Raw genomic sequence first — 25,036 nt, 5'->3', positions numbered from 1 at the left:
TGTGGCCGAGCGTTGCGCATAAGGAACGTTGGGTTCGCGACACTTTCTTAGTGTTGGAGCTTCAAGAAGTAGTTTCTTCAATCTTCGCATCGCGTTTGTGTGCTCGTCTCACCATTCGAACTTCATTCTTTTCTTTAACAATCCATATAAAGGCTCGGTGACATGGGCGTAGTGCGGAATCCAGATATGATAAAATGTGCATGCTATAAGGAACCTTCAAACCTTTGTTTGGTTTACACATTCTTCTTTCATGTCCTGGATCGCGTTCACCTTGGATGGAGAAGGCTTCCGGTCGTATGCTCCGCAATCCACGTGCTCTTCTTTCTTGTGAGGACTTGTGATCGCTCGGACTATTTGTGCCCCATGCTTCAATAGTCCGCTCTAAAAATCCGACGATTCGCCTCCAAACTATCTCGATTTCTTTCATGATTAGCTCGCACCGTTAGATATTGAACAGATCTTTGGCTATCAAGACTCTTTATTCGAGCAAATGCCGCACCATTGTCGAACACTTTGGTTTCCATCCGAGATGATGTGATATACGATTGTCCTAGGATGACAGGATGCGACGCCGATTCTTGCACGAAGAAGTGTTGATCCATCTCCACATCCCCGATCGCGACCTTAACATTGGGACAAGCTCAGTACAAGTCCTCCGTAGTCTTTGTTGCCGCGCGAATCTTCCATCCACGATTTGTATTGATTGGCCATCTTCCTTTTTTGTAGAAGTCGGTTGACATGAGGTTGATCTCCGAGCCGTGGTCGATCAAGGCGACCACGGTCTCTTTCTTCTCCCCGATCTTCACCAGTGTCTCTGTTGTCGCTCGTGCCCAATGAGGTCGAGTATAGTGGCTGTCAACCATTTCTTCATCGACTTCGTCTCTTACCATCGTTATGGCATTTGCTTTTGCTTTTAGTGGCTTCTATTCTTCTTCGTCCGATTGTTGCCTTTTCTCTTTACAAGATCCACAATTGTGTCGTGGAACTCCTTCTTCGTAATGCCGAGTAATTCCCTCAAGGACAAAGTCACATGGCTGTCAAGAACACGTTCCTCGAGAATCTTCTTTAGGTCTGTCATCTGCTCTATGTCCAACCTTACCTTATAGGTAGGCATAGTCCTTATCTTTCGAGCGGGGTCTTCGACACCAATCTTCACGGGCCGAACCATTTCTTCGACTCCGCTTTTCAGCTAGCGTCTCCTTCCTCCATTTGTAAAGATCGACTCGTTTCTGCATCTTCTTTCTTTTTCACGTTCCTTGTTTCGTGTCTTTTTGATGGGCCTTGCTCTTCTATTCTTTTTCTCTTTTCTTCAACGAACACCTCATGGTTGTCACACATCACTTCCGTGAGTATGGTGTTGTCATCCACCGGATCCGACCACCCGGTTATGCTTTGCACGCTTCGGTCCGCAAGCTCTACCTTGTTCGATGTGACCTTCCCCATCTTCTCATACTCGAGAACGGAAGACCAAAACTTTGCTCCCACTTTCGCAGCTTCATTTTTGTCTTTCCCGACTCTTATTCCAGTCGTTGCAGCATAGTGCACCGCATCCACATGCGTCGCCTCAACATCTTCCATAGATTTCTTCAATCCCCCTCTTCCAAAATTCACCCATAGGGGTCTTCGAGTTTCAGTCGAGCAGATCATGTTGTCATCTATGTATACAATATTTTGTCGGATCGCCTCTCGAAGGCTCGCGCAATCCCTTCTCATGTGGTCCATGCTATCGCACCACATGCATCTAAAGGGTTTGTACTAACTTTAGCGAGAAAGGATTTAAGATAGATTAAAAGAGAGAGAGATTTTAACGCTTGACTTTGGGTCGAGAGAGATTGATATGGCGTGAGAGAGATAGAGAGAGATTAAGATTGGACCCTTGGCTTTAGATTTAAGAAACAAGATACACCATCAATTGGAACGAATCTTTCTTCTTCTTAAATTCTTGAGTACATAACATACTTTTGATCTTTTTCATCCATCCTTTTATAGATGCTCCCATCCATATGATGCATGCGGGTGCAAGACATGCATACAATGCATGTGATGCATGTTTGCCATTTGGCGCTCATGCATCACATGTCACTCTATCAAGCTCTAATATGAGAGTTTACATGTAAAACTATAATCATAAGAGAAACATTTCTAAGGAAATGTTATAGTCTAGTGGTAAGCTCCACACATAAACACAAAGATAATAGTTTTTGCTCAGCCTTATATATGGTGGGATCTTTATTTGTCCTGTCTATGTGGGATATCATATATTTTTCTCTTCTTCTTTGCAAACTTCATACCTACATAACTTGACACTTAGATGTTCATTTCCTACGTAGTAAAGTACATTCATAAGCTCTTCAAGACCTCCATCTTTTTGTACCAAGATATTAAACTTATTTAAAATAGTATCTTTACTATTATTGTTCTATATTTCGTGAGAAGAACCACACTCGATTTCGTATGTTCCTTACAAGTTTCACAATATCGTCGAACATCTTCACGACAACAGCTATGTGAAAGCTCTAACTCCGACAGGAGTTAAACAATAAACAACAAAGGGATATGTCGATCACCAACTATACCTTGAAGATCAAGGAGTTATGGGATGCCCTTGGGTCGATCAATGTCATCATCGACGATGATGAAATGGTGCAAATATGCCTTGGTTGTATGTCACCACGGTTTGGCATGATCAAATCAACCATTCTCACAAGGAAGAACCCTCCCTCCTTTTTCGACCTTCAATCAATATTACTGATGGAAGAAAATCAAGTTTGACAAAGGAGCAACGCATCCAATGGTCAGATGCTCTAATCCGAGTCAGATGATGGAAGAGGATTCGGCTGAGGAAATAAAGGTCGATTCGGCCAAGGCCGACAGGGTTAGCTGACCCGAGAACGCAACCCCCACCAATGGCAAGACGATAGGAACAATCCTAGGGAGTTCGGCAGAAGGGGGATCCATCCTACCAGACCGAGCCATCGCAACAACCCAATCGAATGCGGGTAGTGTGGAAAACTCGGCCACTACGAAGAGGAGCGCTGAAAGAAGAAATGAGAGTCAGCTTCGACTAGCCATCAACTCACAAACTATGCCACGAATTCCAATTATGATGATCATGGTGGGATGTTCGTAATGAGGCATAAAGCGCATTCGATGTCGGCACAGGTTCCGACTAGCACCTCTTCCCCAAGCAATGTATGGTTTGTCGACTCAGGAGAATCAAATCACATGAAGACTGGTTCTGAGAGTTGAGACAACCCGATTGACCTAACTATGTCGAAACTGGAGACAAAAAAACGCACTCGATTCGGCAGATCGGAAATGTCCCATTCAGGAATGATGGCAAACAAACCTACCTAAAGAATGTATTGCATGTCCCAACCATCCAAAAAACCTGGTCTCGATATGCCAAATTGTCGAACAATGTATGCAAGTACCATTCAATAAAGAAGGACGATTAGTTGCTCATGGTCGAAGAGAAGGCCAGATGTTCATCCTCGAATTGATTGAGGTGAAGTCGGCTATGTTCACCAAAGGCCTCAAAGTCGAAACTAACTAGAAACTGTGGCACAAGAGAATTGGCCACATCAATCTCCAAAAGCTTAAAGTAATACAGTGGAAATGAGTCGTAATCAGACTTCCGATATTTACCAAAAAGGAGATAGTTGGTGTATGTGAAGCCTGCCAATTCGGCAAACAACATTGACAACCATTCCCAAAAGAGGGGAATGTGAGCAAAGGGATCTTGGATGTAGTACATTCAGATGTGTGGGGACCAGCCCAGACGGCAACATTCGGTGGTTGCCGATATTATGTCACATTCATCGATGACTTCTTCAAGCATACCTGGATCTATCCTATGCGGCAGAAGAGTGAAGTGTTCAGACACTTCCAAGGATTTAAAAATAAAGTCGAAAAAGCCATAAGTCGACATGTTTGATGCCTTCGATCGGATGGGGTCAAGGAGTATTTCTCGGACAATTTTACATCATATCTCCAAAAGGAAGGAATTTGACGAGATATGATGTACACTCTGTTCTGCTCTCTCTGTCTCTCCCGTGTACTGTGTATTCTTAAGCTTCCATTAAACCTTCATTTCTCTCCTATACATACAAATGTCCTATAGAACATCTTTTATACAAGTCCTTAAAAGGACTAACAGAAGGACTAACAAGTACTTCAATGCTCATACGAGCGACTAACACTAACTCCTAACGGCCTACCGGTTACAATCCGATCCGTCTCTCCGATCTGGCTCTTGGTTCTAGATACCGATCTGGATACCTATCTGGTTCTCCAATACGGATATTGATCCATCTCCGACTTATTCAGCTGATCCGAATCTGGTTGAGCTTGTCCGCTCAACGGAGAGGAACCTGTCGAAATCGTACTAGGCAGAAGCAACTAACACAACCGTCTATCTCATGAATAGATGTACAACCTATGGGGTACACTATGTAACCCGTCATGAGAAGTTTTTCAGGATGTGGTTTTCGACGAATCGGCATCCTGGTACGAACTAGAGACGATCCTGACTCTTACCCTCATCAACTCGAAATCAGCCGAACAAGAGATAGAAGATGAAGATCGACTTGCACACATGTTCGAAGAAAGTTCGATTATGACAAGGTTGAGCGGACCACAAGAACCCCCAAGTGACCAAAGCACATCTCGGCCGAGTCCGAGCTTAGGTAAAGGAAAGGCCACAATGCCGAAATACGAACATTCGATTGACATTGAGTCAACTCACTCCTGCAAGGCGAATTAGAAGAAGAGATCTTCATGATTCAACCACCCGGTTTCAAATCGAGCAAACATCCGACAGCAATCTGCCATCTCAAGAAACTATTATATGGACTCAAGCAAGCACCGTGTGCTGGGCATTCAAAGATCACCCAGTATCTTCACCAAATCAGACAACTCCCTATACATAAAAAATGAGTTGGACTACCCGATCGTAATCATCTTGTATGTGGATGATTTGGTTATTGGAGGAAAGAATCTAGCTAACATTAATAAGGTAACATCACTTCTATCCCGCAAATTCAAAATGAAAGATATGCATGAGATCCATTACTTCCTCGGTATCGAAGTAATTCGGTCACCAGTCCGGATATTGATCTCACAACGACACTACATTCTCAACTTCCTCTACAAGTTCGGGATGCCTGAGTGTAAACCTGTGTTGACCCCTCTCGATTGAAATCTCAAGCTTGATGCCGATTCGGGAACAAAAGATTGTGAGTCAACTCAGTATCCTCAACTAATCGGCAGCTTAATCTATCTAACCATCACACGGCCTGACCTCAACTATTCGGTCATCCTACTTAGACAATTCATTCAGAATCCTTGAAATGTTCATCTCGATTGAAAAGCGAAGAGGGTACTTAGGTACGTCTGTGGGATGATGGATTTCAACATCATGTACAAATCAGACATGATCATTCGACTCGAAGGGTACACAGATGCCAATTGGGCCGGTTATAAAGCCGACAGACGATCAACATCGGGGTTCGTCTTCTCCCTCAGTAGCGGAGCGATCTCTTGGATCAGCAAAAAGCAACTGACAATCGCATTGTCGAGCATAGAGGCTGAATACAGGGGCGCGATAGTCGCCACATGGGAGGCCGTCTGGCGAAAGCGCATATTGAATGATCCAGGCATTACCCTCAAAGATCTGATTCTCCTATATTGTGCCAACATGAGTAGTATCAACCTGGCTCGGAACCCCGTGTTCCACACGCGTACCAAGTGGGGACCAAGCATATCGAAGTGCACTATCACTTCATCCGAGAGTGTGTTTAGGTTAATGATGTCGATCTACAACACATCACTATGAATCTTGAGGTGGCCGACATCTTCACAAAAACCTTGGGTATCAACAAGGTAAGCTAGTTCGCGACGAACCTTGGTCTCTTGATCATAGACAAGTCGTGTTTGAGGGGGAGCACCGAGAAACAGCATACCGAAAAACTGCGGTAGAGCTCAGATTCAACCGATCGATGCCAACTAGAGGAGTCGAAGTAGGATGACAATTGAGCCAAACAAGGAGCACGAAGCACACGAATAGTCAAAGCCATGTCGACTAACCTTCCGAAAGTCGAATAAGCCGAATCAAAGATTTTTGAGGATCAAACCAAATCAACCCTTCAACATCCGGAAGTTGTGTTCGAAGGGGCATGTTGAGAACCAAAATCAACTTCCCATAGGGATAGTGTTCACACTAGCCAGTAGACATCATATTAGGCTAGTTTTGTGATTAGTAGAAAGGGCACTTGCCCTACTACTAGTTGGTATTTAAACCAACTCTTTGTAACTTATTACTGTTGGATGTAATTTATCTCTTTGCTAATATAGAGTTTCTTGTTCAATCTCTCTCTCTCTGCCTGTCTTACGTACAATTACACACATAGTTCACTTCCGTTGCACATAATCATTCCCGATTATTTACATTTGTGTATTCTCACGGTAACCCTAACCCTAGAAAAAATATTTCAACAGTTTTCCCAAAAGTTTTTGGCAATGCCCTTTATGCCTCAAAAATCTTGGAGGTCTTCACTCAATATATGGTGCTATTTCTTCATCCAATCAATGTTATATTCATAGATCCATCTATTATGCATGCTTCTTCTTGAGCATCTGTTTAGTCTCCTAGGATAAGCATTATGTGTATATGAACTCATGTTGAGTTTTTCATGGTTGTACAACATGCATTAGGTTGAGTTGATGAAAGTTTGGTAGCTCATTGTGACCATCAAAAGTATTGTCCCTAGAGATTTTTTATTATTATTAAGAAAGATACACCTTAGTATATTACTTGAGAAATGTACATATAGAAAATAGAAGGAGACATTTCATCTCACCTCTATTGTAATACAAAAGCTAATACCAACATCTGATCAAACAGATGATATCATATAATGAACAAATGGAGCACAATCTACAAGCTATGCAATAAAAAAGAAGGTATGGCAAAATGCCACTTCATACCATAAGCATGCATACTTTCATACCCATTGGAAAAGTGAAAAACATGAGAAGCATACATACTTTCATACTTCATAACATCTCCATGAAGGACACCCCATAATACTACACCCCACGAGAAGATAGAACGAGCATAATGGTGTCTCAGTAATAAAAACAACTTACTCCAAAATTGCTTGATTTTGGGACATAACCAAAACAAATGCAAAATAGATTCCATAGATGCACCACAATGCATTCCACAAGCATATTGCTGATTTTGCCTCAACCAATCACTAACAGGAAGAGCATAATGCATCAACAACCAACGAAAACAAATCAAGTTTTTCGGCAACTACATACTCCACAACCATTTCCAAAATTTTGTAAGTTGCAATGTATTCACATTATTTGCAGTCCAATGCTTCATGGCAGCAGGGCATTTATACTTTGATTGCAATAATAAATTTCTACCTAGCTTAACTGAATACAGGAAAAACTCCAAGTGTTTACCATTTCCACTAGCATTTGGTTTTTTCCATTGATAATCAACTGGATCCCAATCCAAATTATAAAGTGGCTTTTTTTGAAAAACCCACGATGAACAACACCGTAAGCATTCTTGAAAGGGTGGATCCAAGAACCATTTTTTTCCAGATCTTGCAACTACTCGAATCGTTGAAACATTGGCGGACATCCACACATCTGATTTAGAAAATACATGCCACAGCCTACCATCATCATCCACATTAAAATATATTACATCACCCGTAGTGTTAATTACTTTAGCTCCTAAAATAACTTTTAAAGGAGAGAAATAACCCAACCAAATCTGGTTGCTAGAGGGGAACCATGAAGCCATAAATTGTCCCAATGCCACTTGCATATCATTGCACATAATGGCACTTCCTCGAACTGAAAGCCTCGACAAAGATTGTAACGGTTGATTCATAACATAGCATCCCCATGATAGAACGTTACCTGCTATTGATGCATCCATAGAAGCCCAATTCAACCAAGGACGGCTACCAAGCACATAAGGACACAATGCATATATCAATAAAAATCTTGTCAATAAAATTAGATCTTATGTGGTTTGGACATGCTTTATATACTTCATAGAAATGGATCCCAATGGTTGTCATCAAAACCTACATGAATTCATATCTAATTAGTATGGACATGAACAAACACAAACAACTAAAGGTAATTTTTTTTATATCTACATCTTATCCATATTTTGGCAAGGAGTGTCAACCTAATCTTTTAAGTGAACAAACACTTTTTATTTCATTGCGTCACCCGTTTCAAATTCAAGCTTGGTTCTCTAGCTTTCTAATATATCCTAACTTATAGCAACATTAGCATCTCATCTTAGCCGTAATTGTAAATTCACATTTCTAGTTTATGAATTCCTCGATAGTTCCCATAAACCACATTTAACCTAGAAGGATGACATATATACACACACACACACACACACACACACTTTTTATTTTATGATTAGTTATATAATGAACTCCAAAAGTTAAGGTCATAAAGTTTAAAGTTAACTATAGTTCAATAAGTTATATTAATGTTTACATTAGAATTATGTAGTGCTACATCAAATATAGATTAATACATGTCAATGTTGTAAAATATATTGGTTCAACTTATGGCTTGTAAGTCAAATACTAGATATGATTGGATTTGTAGGCACCAATGACATTCTTTTGGCTTTCGTGTTCTTGTTCGCTCCATTATTTGACGTATTAACAATGTGGTCTCTATACCTATATCGTTTGTTGAAAATTGAGGCTCTCAATAAAATCGAAAGCATACGCATGATAATTGAGACTTTGTGGTGGCGTATCAATTCCAATTCTAGATCTAGATGAAGTTATTGATCCAACATTTATGGTTGTCCGCTCCTTTATAGCTTACATTGACGACTTTTCAATGATTATTATATGGTGGTCCTCACAATAAGAATGATCACGAACTACGTTGTTTTAATATATAGAAAATTTCATCAACAATAACGAGATATGAAGGCATTCACGCTTGAAACTTCTTTTGCTCTAAGCATGGGTGTCTTACCGTGTCTTCTTAGGGAAGCTTCTCTCGATTTTTTTCCATAGTATGAACATTTTGCATACATCATATATATGGTTATTAATAGAAGCTAAAGGCCAATTTCAATATGGTGAAAATTCTCTAACCATGGCCTCTTTCATTTCAATGCGTTTTCATACTACAAGCCTTATGTATATGTACAGCAACCACTGGGCACCGATCAGGCAACACCTACGAGTCGGGCGACTTTCATCAACAGCAGCATCTTGGTGGCACGATCCTTTGGATTCGACGGCCTAGATCTCGACTGGGAGTACCCCCAGTCACCCACCCACACGGCCAACCTGGGCCTCTTGTTCAAGGAGTGGGGGACGGCAACCAAGGAGCAATCTCCAGCCTTGCTTTTAACTGCCGCTGTCTACTATAGGCCCACGGTCAGTTTCGATGGGCTAGGGGCTCGCTCGTACCCAACGGCAGCAGTCGCCTCTTATTTGGACTGGGTAACTCTAATGGCATACGATCTCCACGGAACTTGGGAGTCCACACCCACTGCTAACCACACTGCGCTCTACGACAATACGACCCAACAAATCGCCACCATTCATTACGGTGTCGAGCAGTGGCTAAATGCGAGCCTTCCCCCTCTGTCTGCTCTTCTCGGGCTCGCCGCTTACGGATACACTTGAGTTTTGGAGAACCCCGCGCTACATGGCGTAGGAGCCCCCACTTTGAACTCCGATTCCTCGCCAACGTTTTCCGACATTCAATCCGACGTGAGTGCGGCTAATGGCACTTGTGCCGTGGATAAAACCACGGTTTCCGCATACTGCTATTGGACACCGGTTTCACGAAATACAACCATTTGGGCTGGTTTCGATGATCCCACTACCATAGGTGCAAAGGTCCGGTACCTCCTCGAAAAGAGGCTTAGGGGATATTCCTTTTGGAGCATCGATGGAGACGTTCACAACTTGCTCTACAAACGAGGTGACCTCCCAATGCTCTCATCTCATCTCTTTCTAATAATGTGAAGCTAGTCCTAGAAGATAAATGACGAAAATATGGAGTAGGTGTTGCCAAATACCATTATATACATAGACATTCACATTTATATATCGATGCATACCTTCGTAAGAATACATGTACGTGATAACACATAGAAAGTATGCACTCACAACCAACAAACCAAGATTATTCTTGAATTAATGGGCTTGTTGCATAGGTTGCCAAAAATGTGAAAAATACATTGGTATCCATCCACTTAGACTTAGAAATTGGCATGCTAATATTAGAATCTTTAATTGGGCTTCTACTAGCCAATAATGCATTGGAAAGGAGCATATATTGGAATTGACAAAAGTCATACCACGGTTCATATCTACTTTCCTAAGCACTATGACCCTACTTTCCTAAGCACTAGCAGATCTTACTTTTACTTCTTACACTACAAATAGTTGAATAATGTTGGCATTGCATAGGTTTATTTGATTTGAAAAAGGGGAGTAAAGATTCTAATTGACAAGCACACAAAATGAAATGAAATCATATTCTTTTTCCCTTAATTAACAACTCGCTATTGTATTCAAGGTCTACCATTCTTAAAATTTGAATGACGATGTCAATATCCAAAGTTTCATCACTCTTACGGTGAAATCATTGAACCATGAAGTTTACACCAACAAACTTGGTACCAAGTGAAAATAGGTTATCACCATACACATGGAACTAAAAAGCGATTAGCATGTCTGGAGCATGTGTTTTCGGATGTGAATATAAGCCCTACAATCAAACACTCTTAAATGCTTATGTGAAACATCTTTCCCTCTTCGAACCATCTCTCAAACATTACCATCCAAAGGATTTGACAGAGACAAGTTTCAAAGATCATTTGGAGTCCTCATTCCGGAACCCCAAAAAAGTTTAGGCAATTTTGAGTGAGACAACATATACCTTATACGCTCACAAACTATTCTATTTAGTCGTTTAGCCATAGGTGTTTTGTGAATACTTGTCTCAAGCCTAGTGCCATGACCACGTCAATATTGCTCAAATGGACCCCAATATTCACCATCATTATTTGCATGAATATATTTCAACTTCCTTCTAGTTTCTCTTTCAACACTTGCATGAAAACTCTTAAAGATCTCAAACACTCGATCTTTAGACTTCAATTCAAAGCACCAATTTAAGATTCCTTGACAAATCATAAATATATCTAAGCTTCACGTAAAATGCAACACCAAGAGTTTTATCTTTCATATAACACAAATCAATATCATTAATTCCAAGGGATGAGATTTTCTTTTGGGAGGTATATGTTGAAAAGAAACTCTATGTTGTTTATTAGCCAAGACAAGTTTCCAAATGCATACTTGTTACCTCATGTAGAATTATAGTCTTCCTTGCCAGAACCTCTAGTCTTTTTTTACTCATGTGCCAAAACTCAATAAAGTAATTCTTGTTAGCGACATTGACCTTTCCATTAGATACCATAACATGCTAAAGGGACACAATCATCATCACAAACAATAATGGTTCCTTGTTGTCAGTAGCTCCTTTTTTTTGGTCTCCCTTCTTCTTTTAGAAATATCTCCCATAATGATGTGGAGGTCACCATAATACATGCATGGAAGTTGTCTTAAAATCATTATTATTTTTGAACTTAAACCTCCCCCTAAAGTTATTTCTATTATTTTGTGGACCGTAGGTATTACTTATTTCTCATTTTGAGGTGGTTCTTGTGTCTTTACAATCAAAGCTCGAATCATGCTCGTTTCATCTTGCTTCTCCCTTAACTAGACTAGATTGAAGTATATCCAACATCAACTTTCCTCGTGGTATTAAATTCTCAAGTGTAGCCACAATTGTTTCCCAACTATCTAGGAGAGCCTAACAAAATAAAGCAAATACCTCATCTGCTAGAGGTACTTCTAGGGAGATACTTTGATTGATCAACCCTTGAAATACATTTTGGTGCTCTATCATACTTGAGCCATCCTCATATCTCAATCTTACTATATTTCTAAATACAAAAACTTTGTTCCTAGCATTCTTAGTTTCGAATACACTCTCAATTTCCTCACATGACACATCTACTATGGTTTAACCATCAAAGTTATTATATAAACTCATGTCAATAAATCACCATATATACATGATTGTTTTAAAATGCATGAATTCCCAAGTCCCTACATTTACATTTTCACGTTTTGCCATATTACATTGTATCGACAACCACACATCCTTGCATCATAATAAATTCCTCATATTTTACTTTGGTAACCAACATAAGCATCCTAGTGAGGTATTCATCCATATTCTAATCTTATAGAACATATGAACCTTGTCTCTAATACCACTCCGCGGAAAAAGGGGTGTCAAAATTTCAATCAACAAGCACACATAAAGACATGAAATCATTTTCTTTTTCCTGTAATTTTCATTGATTATAAATATGGAACTCAAATACAAAAACTCTCAATTGTATTTAGGGTTTACCAATCATACAAATTGAATGACAATGTCAATATCCAAAGTTCCATTATTGTCATGGTGGAATCACTAAACCATCAAGTTTACAACAAACTTGGTACCGAGTGAAAATGCATTATCCCTATACACATGGAAGCAAAACATAGCCGACATTAGTAGAATTTTTGAGCACGTCTCCTTGAGATTAGATCAGAATCAAACCACCCTCAATATCATTGTTTGTTATCCTACGTCCACCCACACCTACCTTGACGTAGAACTAAGAAGAAGATAGGAAGGTTTACTTTTATATGTGAGTATTGTGTGGTATCCATGGTCAAGTGTCCGTGTATGTCATTGTATCATGACAAGAAGAAGATTGTTTCACAATTGACAAGAGTAGGTTGTTGGTGCTAGTCGAGATCGACATGGTCTCAAGGTTCCTCCATCACTTTCGCCGTCTGTTTTATCTTTTTTGTTTTGGTCTCTCTTTCTCTCACACAAACTCTAGGTTTTTTATTTCTATTTTTCACTTTGTTTTTCTTATCTTTGTTTTTGTTGTTGTTTTTTTAATTTTTATCTTTTCGTTTTAAGAATACGCAAAAAGTATTGTTGAAATTACTTAAATATCCCCTGCATTTGACTTGTTACCTTTATAGTTGTGGGTTCCATTTTAGTGGAAAACCCCCCACATTTTTTAATATCATAAACACATGTATGAACTTTAATATGTTGTTTGATAGAAAAAGTAATATGAGATTATAAAGCTTCTATCCTCTTCTCATGGAGAAAAATGGATAAAATCTTCTTTACAAATTGACATGATGGAAACAAGGTATCTTCTTATGTCTTAAAAGACATTATAACTAACTGCAAATTCCTATTCCACAGCTTATAGATTAGAATTTTGTAGTGCTATATCAAATATAGATTAATACATGTCAATGTTGTAAAACATATTGGTTCAACTTATGGCTTGTAAGTCAAATACTAGATATGATTTGATTTGTAGGCACCAATGACATTTTTTTGGCTTTCGTGTTCTTGTTCGCTACATTATTTGACGTATTAACGATGTGGTCTCTATACCTATATCGTTTGTTGAAAATTGAGGCTCTCAATAAAATAGAAAGCATACGCATGATAATTGAGACTTTGTGGTGGTGTATCAATTCCAATTCTAGATCTAGATGAAGTTATTGATCCAACATTTATGGTTGTCCGCTCCTTTATAGCTTACATGGACGACTTTTCAATGATTATTATATGGTGGTCCTCACAATAAGAATGATCACGAACTACGTTGTTTTAATATATAGAAAATTTCATCAACAATAACGAGATATGAAGGCATTCACGCTTGAAACTTCTTTTGCTCTAAGCATGGGTGTCTTACCGTGTCTTCTTAGGGAAGCTTCTCTCGATTTTTTTCCATAGTATGAACATTTTGCATACATCATATATATGGTTATTAATAGAAGCTAAAGGCCAGTTTCAATATGGTGAAATTTCTCCAACCATGGCCTCTTTCATTTCAATGCGTTTTCATACTACAAGCCTTATGTATATGTACGGCAACCACTGGGCACCGGTCGACATCCCACGTGAAGAGTGCTTATTTCTACTTCGGAGGTGGGGTAACCCCGTCAAATATCGACACCACGCTCTTCACTCATCTCTACTATGCATTCGCGTCCATGGACCCCGTCACGTACCACGTGAAGACGGGCTCCGATGACACATACGGAACCATCTCGACCTTCTCGGCTACCGTCCGGGCGACCAATCCGGCTCTCAAAACCCTCCTGTCCATCGGTGGTGGGGGCTCCAATGCTACGTCTTTCTCCAACATGGTGGCAACACCTACGAGTCGGGCGACTTTCATCAACAGCAGCATCTCGGTGGCACGATCCTTTGGATTCGACGGCCTAGATCTCGACTGGGAGTATCCCCAGTCACCCACCGACATGGCCAACCTGGGCCTCTTGTTCAAGGAGTGGGGGACGGCAACCAAGGAGCAATCTCCAGCCTTGCTTTTAACTGCTGCTGTCTACTATAGGCCCACGGTCAGTTTTGATGGGCTAGGGGATCGCTCGTACCCAACGGCCGCAATCGGCTCTTATTTGGATTGGGTAACTCTAATGGCATACGATCTCCACGGAACTTGGGAGTCCACACCCACTGCTGAACACACTGCGCTCTACGACAATACGACCCAACAAATCGCCACCATTCATTACGGTGTCGAGCAGTGGCTAAATGCGAGCCTTCCCCCTCCGTCCGCCCTTCTTGGGCTCGCCGCTTACGGATACACTTGGGTTTTGGAGAACCCCGCGATACATGGCGTAGGAGCCCCCACTTTGAACTCAGATTCCTCGCCAACGTTTTCCGACATTCAATCCGACGTGAGTGCGGCTAATGGCACTTGTACCGTGGATAAAACCACGGTTTCCGCATACTGCTATTGGACACTGGTTTCACAAAATACAACCATTTGGGCTGGTTTCGATGATCCCATTACCATAGGTGCAAAGGTCCAGTACCTCCTCGAAAAGAGGCTTAGGGGATATTCCTTTTGGAGCATCGATGGAGACGTTCACAACTTGCTCTTCAAACGAGGTGACTTCCCAAGTTCTCATCTCATCTCTTTCTAATAATGTGAAGCTAGTCCTAGAAGATAAATTACGAAAATATGGAGTAGGTGTTGCCAAATACCATTATATACATAAGACATTCACATTTATATATCGATGCATACCTTCGTAAGAATACATGTACGTGATAACACATAGAAAGTATGCACTCACAAGCAACAAACCAAGATTATTCTTGAATTAATGGGCTTGTTGCATAGGTTGCCAAAAATGTGAAAAATACATTGGTATCCATCCACTTAGACTTAGAAATTGGCATTCTGATATTAGAATCTTTAATTGGGCTTCTACTAGCCAATAATGCTTTGGAAAGGAGCATATATTGGAATTGACAAAAGTCATGCCACGGTTCATATCCACTTTCCAAAGCACTATGAACCTACTTTCCTAAGCACTAGCACAACTTACTTTTACTTTTTACGCTACAAATAGTTGAATAATGTTGGCATTGCATACGTTTATTTGATTTGAAAAAGGGGAGTAAAGATTCTAATTGACAAGCACACAAAACGAAATGAGATCATATTCTTTTTTCCTTAATTAACATTGATTATAAGTATGGGAATCCAAATACAAACAACACCCTATTGTATTTAGGGTCTACCATTCTTAAAATTTGAATGACGATGTCAATATCCAAAGTTTCATCACTCTTACGGTGAAATCATTGAACCATGAAGTTTACAACAAACTTGGTACCAAGTGAAAATAGGTTGTCACCATACACATGGAACTAAAAAGCGATTAGCATGTCTGGAGCATGTCTTTTCGGATGTGAATATCAACCCTACAATCAAACACTCTTAAATGCTTATGTGAAACATGTTTCCCTATTCGAACTATCTCTCGAACATTACCATCCAAAGGATCTAACAGAGACAAGTTTATAAGATCATTTGGAGTCCTCATTCCGTAACCCCAAAAAAGTTTAGGCAATTTTGAGTGAGACAACATACACCTTATACGCTCACAAACTATTCTATTCAGTCGTTTAGCCATAGGTGTTTTTGGAACACTTGTTTTAAGCCCAGTACCATGACCACGTCAATATTGCTCAAATGGACCCCAATATTCACCACCATTATTTGCATGAATACTTCCTTCTAGTTTCTCTTTCAACACTTGCATGAAAACTCTTAAAGATCTCAAGCACTTGATCTTTAGATTTCAATTCAAAGCACCAATTTAAGATTCCTTGACAAATCATAAATATATCTAAGCTTGACGTAAAATGCAACACCAAGAGTTTTATCTTTTATATAACAAAAATCAATATTATTAAATCCAAGGGATAAGATTGTTGAGAATCAAGCTCAACTTGGTCTAGTGTGTGAACTCACCTTGAGAATGAATAGACACTCCAACGGTCAAGAGTGACCATTATGTCACCACTTTGTATTCTAGCAATTAGTATGAGTCATAGAATCATATTCTATGACACATAACTTATGAGCTTTCACATTCCCCATGCTCCATGAGTCTTCTAGTTAATGAAGAGAGAGGGTGACTATATAAAGCACCCTCCTCCCACCTTGTATAATGTTAAGTCTTTCTCCTTTGTTAATATACTTTACCTTTCGTATTCTCTGTGTCTTACTCCTTGTCTCTCTCTCACACACATACACACACACACAACTCATATCTATTTCGCTGCATAGAATCCATCTCTTGATTCTTTACATGGTATCAGAGCGGCTTGGTAGCTCGATCTAGCCCATCTGTGTGCGTTGTGTCCTACGCCGAAGACCAAGAACCGGCTCATGGCTATCGTAGATTCGCTACATAGCTAGCATTCGAAGAGAGATGAAGAATAATCAACATAATGAATACTCAAATGGGGACCGCTCTCCCTACTGAGAAGTTGGATCGAAACAACTTCGCATCTTCAGAGTACAAGATGCATCAATACCTTGTCGGACAAGGCTATTGGAGCTACATCAAAGGAGCGCACGAAGACCAACTCATCGAAACGGCTCCCAGATACGTGACATGAGAGCAAGACGCAAGACGCAAGCCGCAAGCTGCGTGATGTATTGCTTGGCGACATGTGTTCACGATCACATGCTTGGCTACATTTGTGAAGCCAAGACGCCGAAGGAGGCATGGGAAAATCTATGAAAGATTTTCGCGACGAATACAACCGCAAGAAGGCTTCAACTCCACCAAGAGTTGAACAACATTCAACAAAGGGACATGTCCATCACGACATACACCTTGAAGATCAAGGAGCTTTATGACTCACTTGGCTCGATAAGCGTAAATATCGATGATGATGAGATGGTGCAAATATGCCTCAGCGGCCTCGCACCACAGTTCGGCGCGATGTGAACCGCCATTCTAGCACGGGAGGCCACATGCTCTACACGCACTCGAATGGAGGAAGAGGACGCGGACGAGCGAGAGGCCGATTCGGCCAAGGACAAGGCGGACGAGGTCCGACCTACGACAACAACTCCCAATTTCGGCCGCAAAACGGAAGCCAACGAGGAACCTTCGCAAGAAGGGGGAGCTTCCACTCCGGCCCGAGCCGTCAAAACGCAATTGAATGTGAATATTGCGGAAAGCTCGGCCACCATGAAGAAGAGTGCCGAAAGAAGATGTGCAAATCGGCTTCCACAAGTCGACAACTCACGAATTACGTGCACAATTCTGACTACGAAGAGTATAGTGGAATGTACAGGCACAACTCCGACTACGAAGATCGTGGCGGAATGTATGCACACAACTCCGACAGTGGCGGAATGTTCATGATGAAACATAGAGCAAACTCTATGTCGGCCTCCACCTCAACTAGTGCCCTCAATCCGGAGGACGTATGGTTTGTTGACTCCGGAGCCTCAAACCATATGACATCTCATAAAGAATGGTTTCTCGAACTTCGAGAGCCGGAGCGACCCAATTATGTCGAAACCGGAGATGACACTATGCACCCGATTCGGCACATCAGCAATGTTCCGTTCGGCGAAAGAGGTAAGCAAACATACATTAAAAATGTCTTGCATGTTCCCACCATCACGAAGAATTTGGTCTCGGTCAGCCAAATGGTTGAGCAAGGGATGCAAGTACGATTCGACCAAGAAGGGTGCTTCATCGAAAAAGAGGGCCGAATTATCACGCGCGGAAGAAGAGAGGGCCGGATGTTCATTCTCGATTTACACGAGATGAAATGTACCAAATTCGCAAAAAGCAAGAAAGCCGACGAATCCGACATAGAGCTATGGCACAAGCGAATTGGCCACATCAATCTCAACAAACTCAAACCAATGAAATCTAAAGGAGTCATCATCGAACTCCCGACATTCAAAGAGAAGGATATTGAAGGTGTATGCGAAGCATACCAATTCGGCAAGCAACACCGACACCCATTCCCGAAAGAGCGGAACGTGAGCAAAGGTCTACTCGACGTAGTCCATTCCGACGTATGGGGATCGGCGCAAACGGCTACATTCAGCGGATGCCGATATTACGTGCTCTTCATCGACGACTTCTCCAGGCACACGTGGCTCTATCCGATGTGGCAAAAGAGCGAAGTGTTCAGACACTTCCAAAGGTTAAAAAACGAAGTCGAAAAAGCCACTGGTCGTCATGTACGATGCCTTCAATCGGATGGAGGCAAGGAGTACTTCTCGGATGATATCATGACGTATCTCCGAAAGGAAGGAATTCGGCGAGAATTCACTTGCCGACACACTCCGCAACAAAACGGAATAGCCGAGCGCAAAAATCAGCACATCCTCGAAGTAGCGCAGATCATGATGAACGAGAAGCATATGCCCAACTCATATTGGGCCGAAGCTGCAAATGCAGCCGTTCACCTAATGAACCGGTGCACAACATCCGGCGTGCACCAGATCACTCCGCACGGAAAATACTTCGGAAAGAAGCTGGACTTATCGCACACCCGTATATTCGGCGCGATAGCATACTTGCACATACCCGACGAAAAGCAGCAAAAGCTAGATCCAAAGTCGGAGAAATGTATCCTCGTAGGATACTCACTGGAGCAAAAGGGGTACAAGTGCTATAACCCCTACTCTCGAAAATCTCGAGTAAGTCGAGACGTCGTTTTTGAGGAGTCTGCATCCTGGTACGCACCAGAGACAACTCCGACTCCGACTATGCTCGACCCGGAATCCGTCGAACAAGAGATAGAGGACGAAGATCGCCTTACGTGCATGTTCGAAGAAAGTCCAATCACGACCCGACTGAGCGGACCACAAGAGCCTTTGAGAGATCAAAGCACATCATGGCCTAGCCCGAAGATGGACAAAGGCAAGGCGAAAATGTCGGAATACGAAGACAATCGCTTCGACGACTATGAGTCGACTCACTCACTCGACAGTGAGTTCGGCGGCTTCGATGTACCAATTAGAGCTAAGAAATCCCTCATCTTTGCAAATGAAAAACTCCTTCGCTCCACCCGTGAAAAGAATCCGGTTAGCCGATTCGGCTACAACGACTACATGGCATATCACTATGCCTTTATGATGAAGATGGTGACAGTATGCGAGACGGAAACATTTTTTGAAGCAGCCAAGGATCCGCAATTGATCGAAGCCATGAACGAGGAGATGCAGGCACTACGCAAGAATAAGACATGGGATCTCGTTCCCACCTCACCACACAAAAAGCCAATCGGATGCAGATGGATTTACAAAGTGAAGTACAATGCCAATGGTTCCGTTAACCGCTACAAAGCGCGACTCGTGGCGAAAGGCTACGCCCAAATGAACGGAATTGACTATGAGGAGACCTTTGCCCCGGTGGCCAAGATGACAACGGTACGGACTGTAATTGCGCTTGCAGCAGCGAAAGGGTGGCACCTCCACCAAATGGACGTCAATAACGCCTTTCTACAAGGCGAATTAGAAGAGGTGTACATGATACAACCGCCCGACTTCAACTCGAGCACCCATCCGAAAGTTGTATGCCGACTCAAGAAGCCACTCTACGGCCTCAAGCAAGCACCGCATGCTTGGCATTCGAAGATAACACAATATCTTCATCAAATGCGCTTCCATATGTCAAAATCGGACAACTCCCTCTACATACGAAGCGATTCCGCAAGTCCGATCGTCATCATCTTATATGTGGACGACCTAGTCATTGGAGGTGAGCATCTCGTCGAAATCAATAAGGTCAAATCCCTCCTTTTCGACAAGTTCGAGATGATGGACATGGAGGAGCTCCACTACTTCCTCGGCATCAAGGTAATTCAGACTCCGGATGGAATCATAATCTCTCAACGGCACTACATACTCAACTTGTTATACAAGTTCGGTATGGCCGAGTGCAAATCTGTGGCAACCCCGGTCAATCGCAATCTTAAACTAGATGCGAACTCCGGCACCACAGCGTGTGAGCCGACTCAGTATCGGCAACTCATCGGGAGTCTCATCTACCTCATGATCACTCGACCCGATCTAAGTTATCCGGTCAGTCTCCTTAGTCAATTCATGCAAACACCGTGTGATACTCACTTGGATTCCACTAAGCGAGTTTTACGATACGTGAGCGGCACAATGGATTGCGGCATCCTCTACAAGACCGCGATACCAATATGACTCGAGGGGTACACAGACACTGATTGGGCCGGCTACAAAGCCGATAGAAGATCAACCTCCAGATTTGTTTTTTCCCTCGGTAGCGGAGCAATATCCTGGAGCAGCAAAAAGCAACCAATTGTCGCTCTTTGGAGCATAGAGGCAGAATACAGGGGCGCGGCAGTGGCTGCATGTGAAGCCATATGGCTCAAAAGGATACTCAAGGATCTGGGCGTACCCATCAAGGATCCGACTTCTCTTTACTGCGACAACATGACCGGTATCTATCTAGCTCGGAACCTGGTGTTCCACACGTGAACAAAGCACATCGAAGTGCACTATCACTTCATCCGAGAGCGTGTTCTAGCTGGCGATGTCGACCTACAACACATTAGCACAAATCTTCAAATGGCCGACATCTTCACTAAAGCCTTAGGAGCCGACAAGCTATGACAATTCATGACCGATCTCGGATTGATGATCCCTGACTTGCCAAGCTTGAGGGGGAGTACTGAAGACACTACGCAATAACGCTTGGATTCCGCAACCACGCAACGAAGCCGTGAAGAGCCGATCTATTGCACAAAGCAGCGAAGAAAGTCGCAAGATGAAGCACAGACTTCGCAACTGCGCACAACGCAAGCTGGAGCATGGATTCCGCAACTCCGCATAAATGCGAGTCAACGCGAGTCGACGCGGACTCCGTAATGCAAGTCGATGCGGATTTCGGATACCGTCTAAAACCGAACAGACTTGAGCTTGAGGGGGCGTGTTGAGAATCAAGCTCAACTTGATCTAGTGTGTGAACTCACCTTGAGAATAAATAGACACTCCAACGGTCAAGAGTGACCATTATGTCACCACTTTGTATTCTAGCATTTAGTATGAGTCATAGAATCATATTCTATGACACATAACTTATGAGCTTTCACATTCCCCATGCTCCGTGAGTCTTCTAGTTAATGAAGAGAGAGGGTGACTATATAAAGCACCCTCCTCCCACCTTGGATAATGTTGAGTCTTTCTCCTTTGTTAATATACTTTACCTTGCGTATTCTCTGTGTCTTACTCCTTGTCTCTCTCTCTCACACACATACACACATACACACACACAACTCATATCTATTCCGCTGCACAGAATCCATCTCTTGATTCTTTATAGAGATTTTCTTTTGGGAGGTATATGTTGAAAATAAACTCTATGTTGTTTATTAGCTAAGACAAGTTTCCAAATGCATACTTGTTACCTCATGTAGAATTATAGTCTTCCTTGCCAGAACCTCTAGTCTTTTTTTACTCATGTGCCAAAACTCAATAAAGTAATTCTTGTTAGCGACATTGAGCTCTCCATTAGATACCATAGCATGCTAAAGGGACACAATCATCATGACAAACAATAATGGTTCCTTGTTGTCAGTAGTTCCTTTTTTTTGGTCTCCCTTCTTCTTTTGGAAATCTCTCTCATAATGATGTGGAGGTCACCATAATACATGCATGGAAGTTGTCTTAAAATCATTATTATTTTTTAACTTAGACCTGCCCCTAAAGTTATTTCTATTATTTTGTGGACCCTAGGTATTACTTATTTCTCATTTTGATGTGGTTCTTGTGTCTTTACAATCAAAGCTCGAATCATGCTCGTTTCATCTTGATTCTCCCTTAACCAAACTAGATTGAAGTATATCCAACATCAACTTTCCTCGTGGTATTAAATTCCCAAGTGTCGCCACAATTGTTTCCCAACTATCTAGGAGAGAACCTAACAAAATAAAGCAAATACCTCATCTGCTAGAGGTACGTCTAGGGAGATACTTTGATTGATGAACCCTTGAAATACATTTTGGTGCTCACCATACTTGAGCCATCCTCATATCTCAATCTTACTATATTTCTATATACAAAAACTTTGTTCATACCATTCTTAGTTTCGAATACACTCTCAATTTCCTCACATGACACATCTACTATGGTTGAACCATCAAAGTTATTATATAAACTCATGTCAATAAATCACCATATATACATGATTGTTTTAAAATGCATGAATTCCCAAGTCCCTACATTTACATTTTCACGTTTTGCCATATTACATTGTATCGACAACCACACATCCTTGCATCATTATAAATACCTCATTTTTTACTTTGGTAACCAACATAAGCATCCTAGTGAGGTATTCATCCATACTCTAATCTTATAGAACATATGAGCCTTGGCTCTAATACCACTTCGCGGAAATAGGGGCGTCAAAATTTCAATCAACAAGCACACATAAAGACATGAAATCATTTTCTTTTTCCCTTAATTTTCATTGATTATAAATATGGAACTCAAATACAAAAACTCTCAATTGCATTTAGGTTTACCAATCATACAAATTGAATGACAATGTCAATATCCAAAGTTCCATTATTGTCATGGTGGAATCACTAAACCATCAAGTTTACAACAAACTTGGTACCAAGTGAAAATAGGTTATCCCTATACACATGGAAGCAAAACATAGCCAACATTAGTAGAATTTTGGAGCACGTCTCCTTGAGATTAGATCAGAATCAAACCACCCTCAATATCATTGTTTGTTATCCTACATCCACCCACACCTACCTTGACGTAGAACTAAGAAGAAGATAGGAAGGTTTACTTTTATATGTGAGTATTGTGTGATATCGATGGTCAATTGTCCGTTTATGTCACTGTATCATGACAAGAAGAAGATTGTTTCACAATTGACAAGAGTAGGTTGTTGGGGCTAGTCAAGATTGACATGGTCTCAAGGTTCCTCCATCACTTTCGCCATCTCTTTTATCTTCTTCTTTGTTTTCTCTCTTTCTCTCACACAAACTCTAGGTTCTTTATTTCTATTTTTCACTTTGTTTTTCTTATCTTTGTTTTTGTTGTTGTTTTTTTAATTTTTATCTTTTCATTTTTTTTCGACGCTACCCCTCAGTAGTAGCATATTAAGAATACACAAAAAGTATTGTTGAAATTACTTAAATATCCCCTGCATTTTTCTTGTTTCCTTTATAGTTGTGGGTTCCACTTGAGTGGAAAACCCCCCACATTTTTTAATATCATAAATACATGTATGAACTTTAATATGTTGTTTGATGGAAAACGTAATATGAGATTATAAAGCTTCAATCCTCTTTGCATGGAGAAAAATGGATAAAATCTTCTTTACAAATTGACATGATGGAAACAATGTATCTTCTTCCTTCTTAAAAGACATTATAACTAACTGCAAATTCCTATTCCACAGCTTCCAAAACTTTGTCAACTCAATAGTGGAAGTAACTACATGGGAAATCATATGGTGAATGCAATTATGAATAATGTGAAAAGTTTTGATGTGAAGTTATGAACCATTTCGACTAAGTTCACAAATATTTTATTCTGTAATCTTTAAATAAAATCCCTATAAACCCGCAGGGTTGGTAACTCTTTGACATTTAAGGTATTTTAAAATGTTGTGTGGGTGTTTAATGAATAAGATGTAAAAGTCTTGCACTTTTATCCATGTTTTTTTCCAAAATAAACTCCTTCCATTAGTTATAAAATTTTATAGATGAGAATGTTATATACAAATCCCAATAGGGACATGATAGTTCCATCTTATGTGGAGGCCCATTGACTCAAGAAAGGGAGAGGATGATCATTGTTGGATGAAGGCTAATCGTTGGCTTTCGACTCTGTTACATTTGGGCATGCTACACCATTAGGAGAAAGAAAGAAATACTAATGTCTTCTAAGACCAAATTTGGCCCATGGGACAACTAATTTACAACAAAATGGGCTGTTTACCTAATTATCAAAAAATAAATAAATAGAACTTAAGCTAAAAATATTCTAGTATTGTACAAAAAATATTCTATAAAGGAAATGGCTTTGTACTAGGACCAATTTCATTTCCATCCAAGTCTCTCAAAAAGAAGCGAGAGCTCAAAGGATTTCGATGTGGGTGTGGCCCATGGTCTCAATATTAAAGTCTAAAGGTACCCCAAACATGGCTTCTAGACTCCATTAGTATGATTATTCTCAATGTCAAGTTGGTGAGATGATATTCTAAGTTGTCTAATGGCAAACATTAGTGCATTTGGTAAGAATGTATCTAGATATTTTGGTCATGTAATAAAACATAACTTAGAGAAGTGCATGAAATGTTCCTTATAGTACAACATTTTAGATGGGAGTGGCTCTAGTGGGTTGATCCATTTATATCAAGTGTAAATTTTCCATATTTCCTAGCATATTACTTTATTATGGTCCTCATGAGAGATTCAGGTGAGTTACTATACCTAATGTGACCCATATTCAAGTATTCCTTAAGTTGTTTAGCGATCTCAT

At 40.9% G+C, this 25,036-nt stretch overlaps 1 protein-coding gene and 1 pseudogene across 1 annotated transcript; both read left to right on the top strand.

Moving 5' to 3' along the window:
- The first annotated feature begins 8,145 nt into the window (after positions 1 to 8,145).
- Positions 8,146 to 10,144, top strand: LOC147860138 (class V chitinase CHIT5a-like; annotated as a pseudogene).
- A 3,743-nt stretch (positions 10,145 to 13,887) lies between these two features.
- On the top strand, positions 13,888 to 24,202 carry LOC147860137 (class V chitinase CHIT5a-like). Its single transcript, XM_087324745.1, has 2 exons — positions 13,888 to 15,111; positions 23,952 to 24,202. The coding sequence occupies exons 1-2, from the start codon at positions 13,992 to 13,994 to the stop codon at positions 23,975 to 23,977; spliced, it is 1,146 nt and encodes a 381-aa protein (XP_087180871.1). The 5' UTR covers positions 13,888 to 13,991; the 3' UTR covers positions 23,978 to 24,202.
- The last annotated feature ends 834 nt before the right edge of the window (positions 24,203 to 25,036 follow it).

The sequence above is a fragment of the Azolla caroliniana genome, unplaced genomic scaffold (assembly GCF_043228905.1).
Source record: "Azolla caroliniana isolate FFs.n. ecotype wild unplaced genomic scaffold, voAzoCaro1.0.p SCAF_9, whole genome shotgun sequence".
Classification (NCBI taxonomy): Eukaryota; Viridiplantae; Streptophyta; class Polypodiopsida; order Salviniales; family Salviniaceae; genus Azolla; species Azolla caroliniana.
This window is presented reverse-complemented; position numbering and strand designations above follow the sequence as displayed.

What these genes read in the sequence shown, in the direction of transcription:
- LOC147860137 (XM_087324745.1), top strand. Translation starts at nt 13,992, where the DNA reads ATGGTGAAATTTCTCCAACCATGGCCTCTTTCATTTCAATGCGTTTTC. An exon ending in CAACTTGCTCTTCAAACGAG is followed by an intron (nt 15,112 to 23,951) that starts GTGACTTCCCAA and finishes CCTATTCCACAG; the next exon opens with CTTCCAAAACTTTGTCAACT.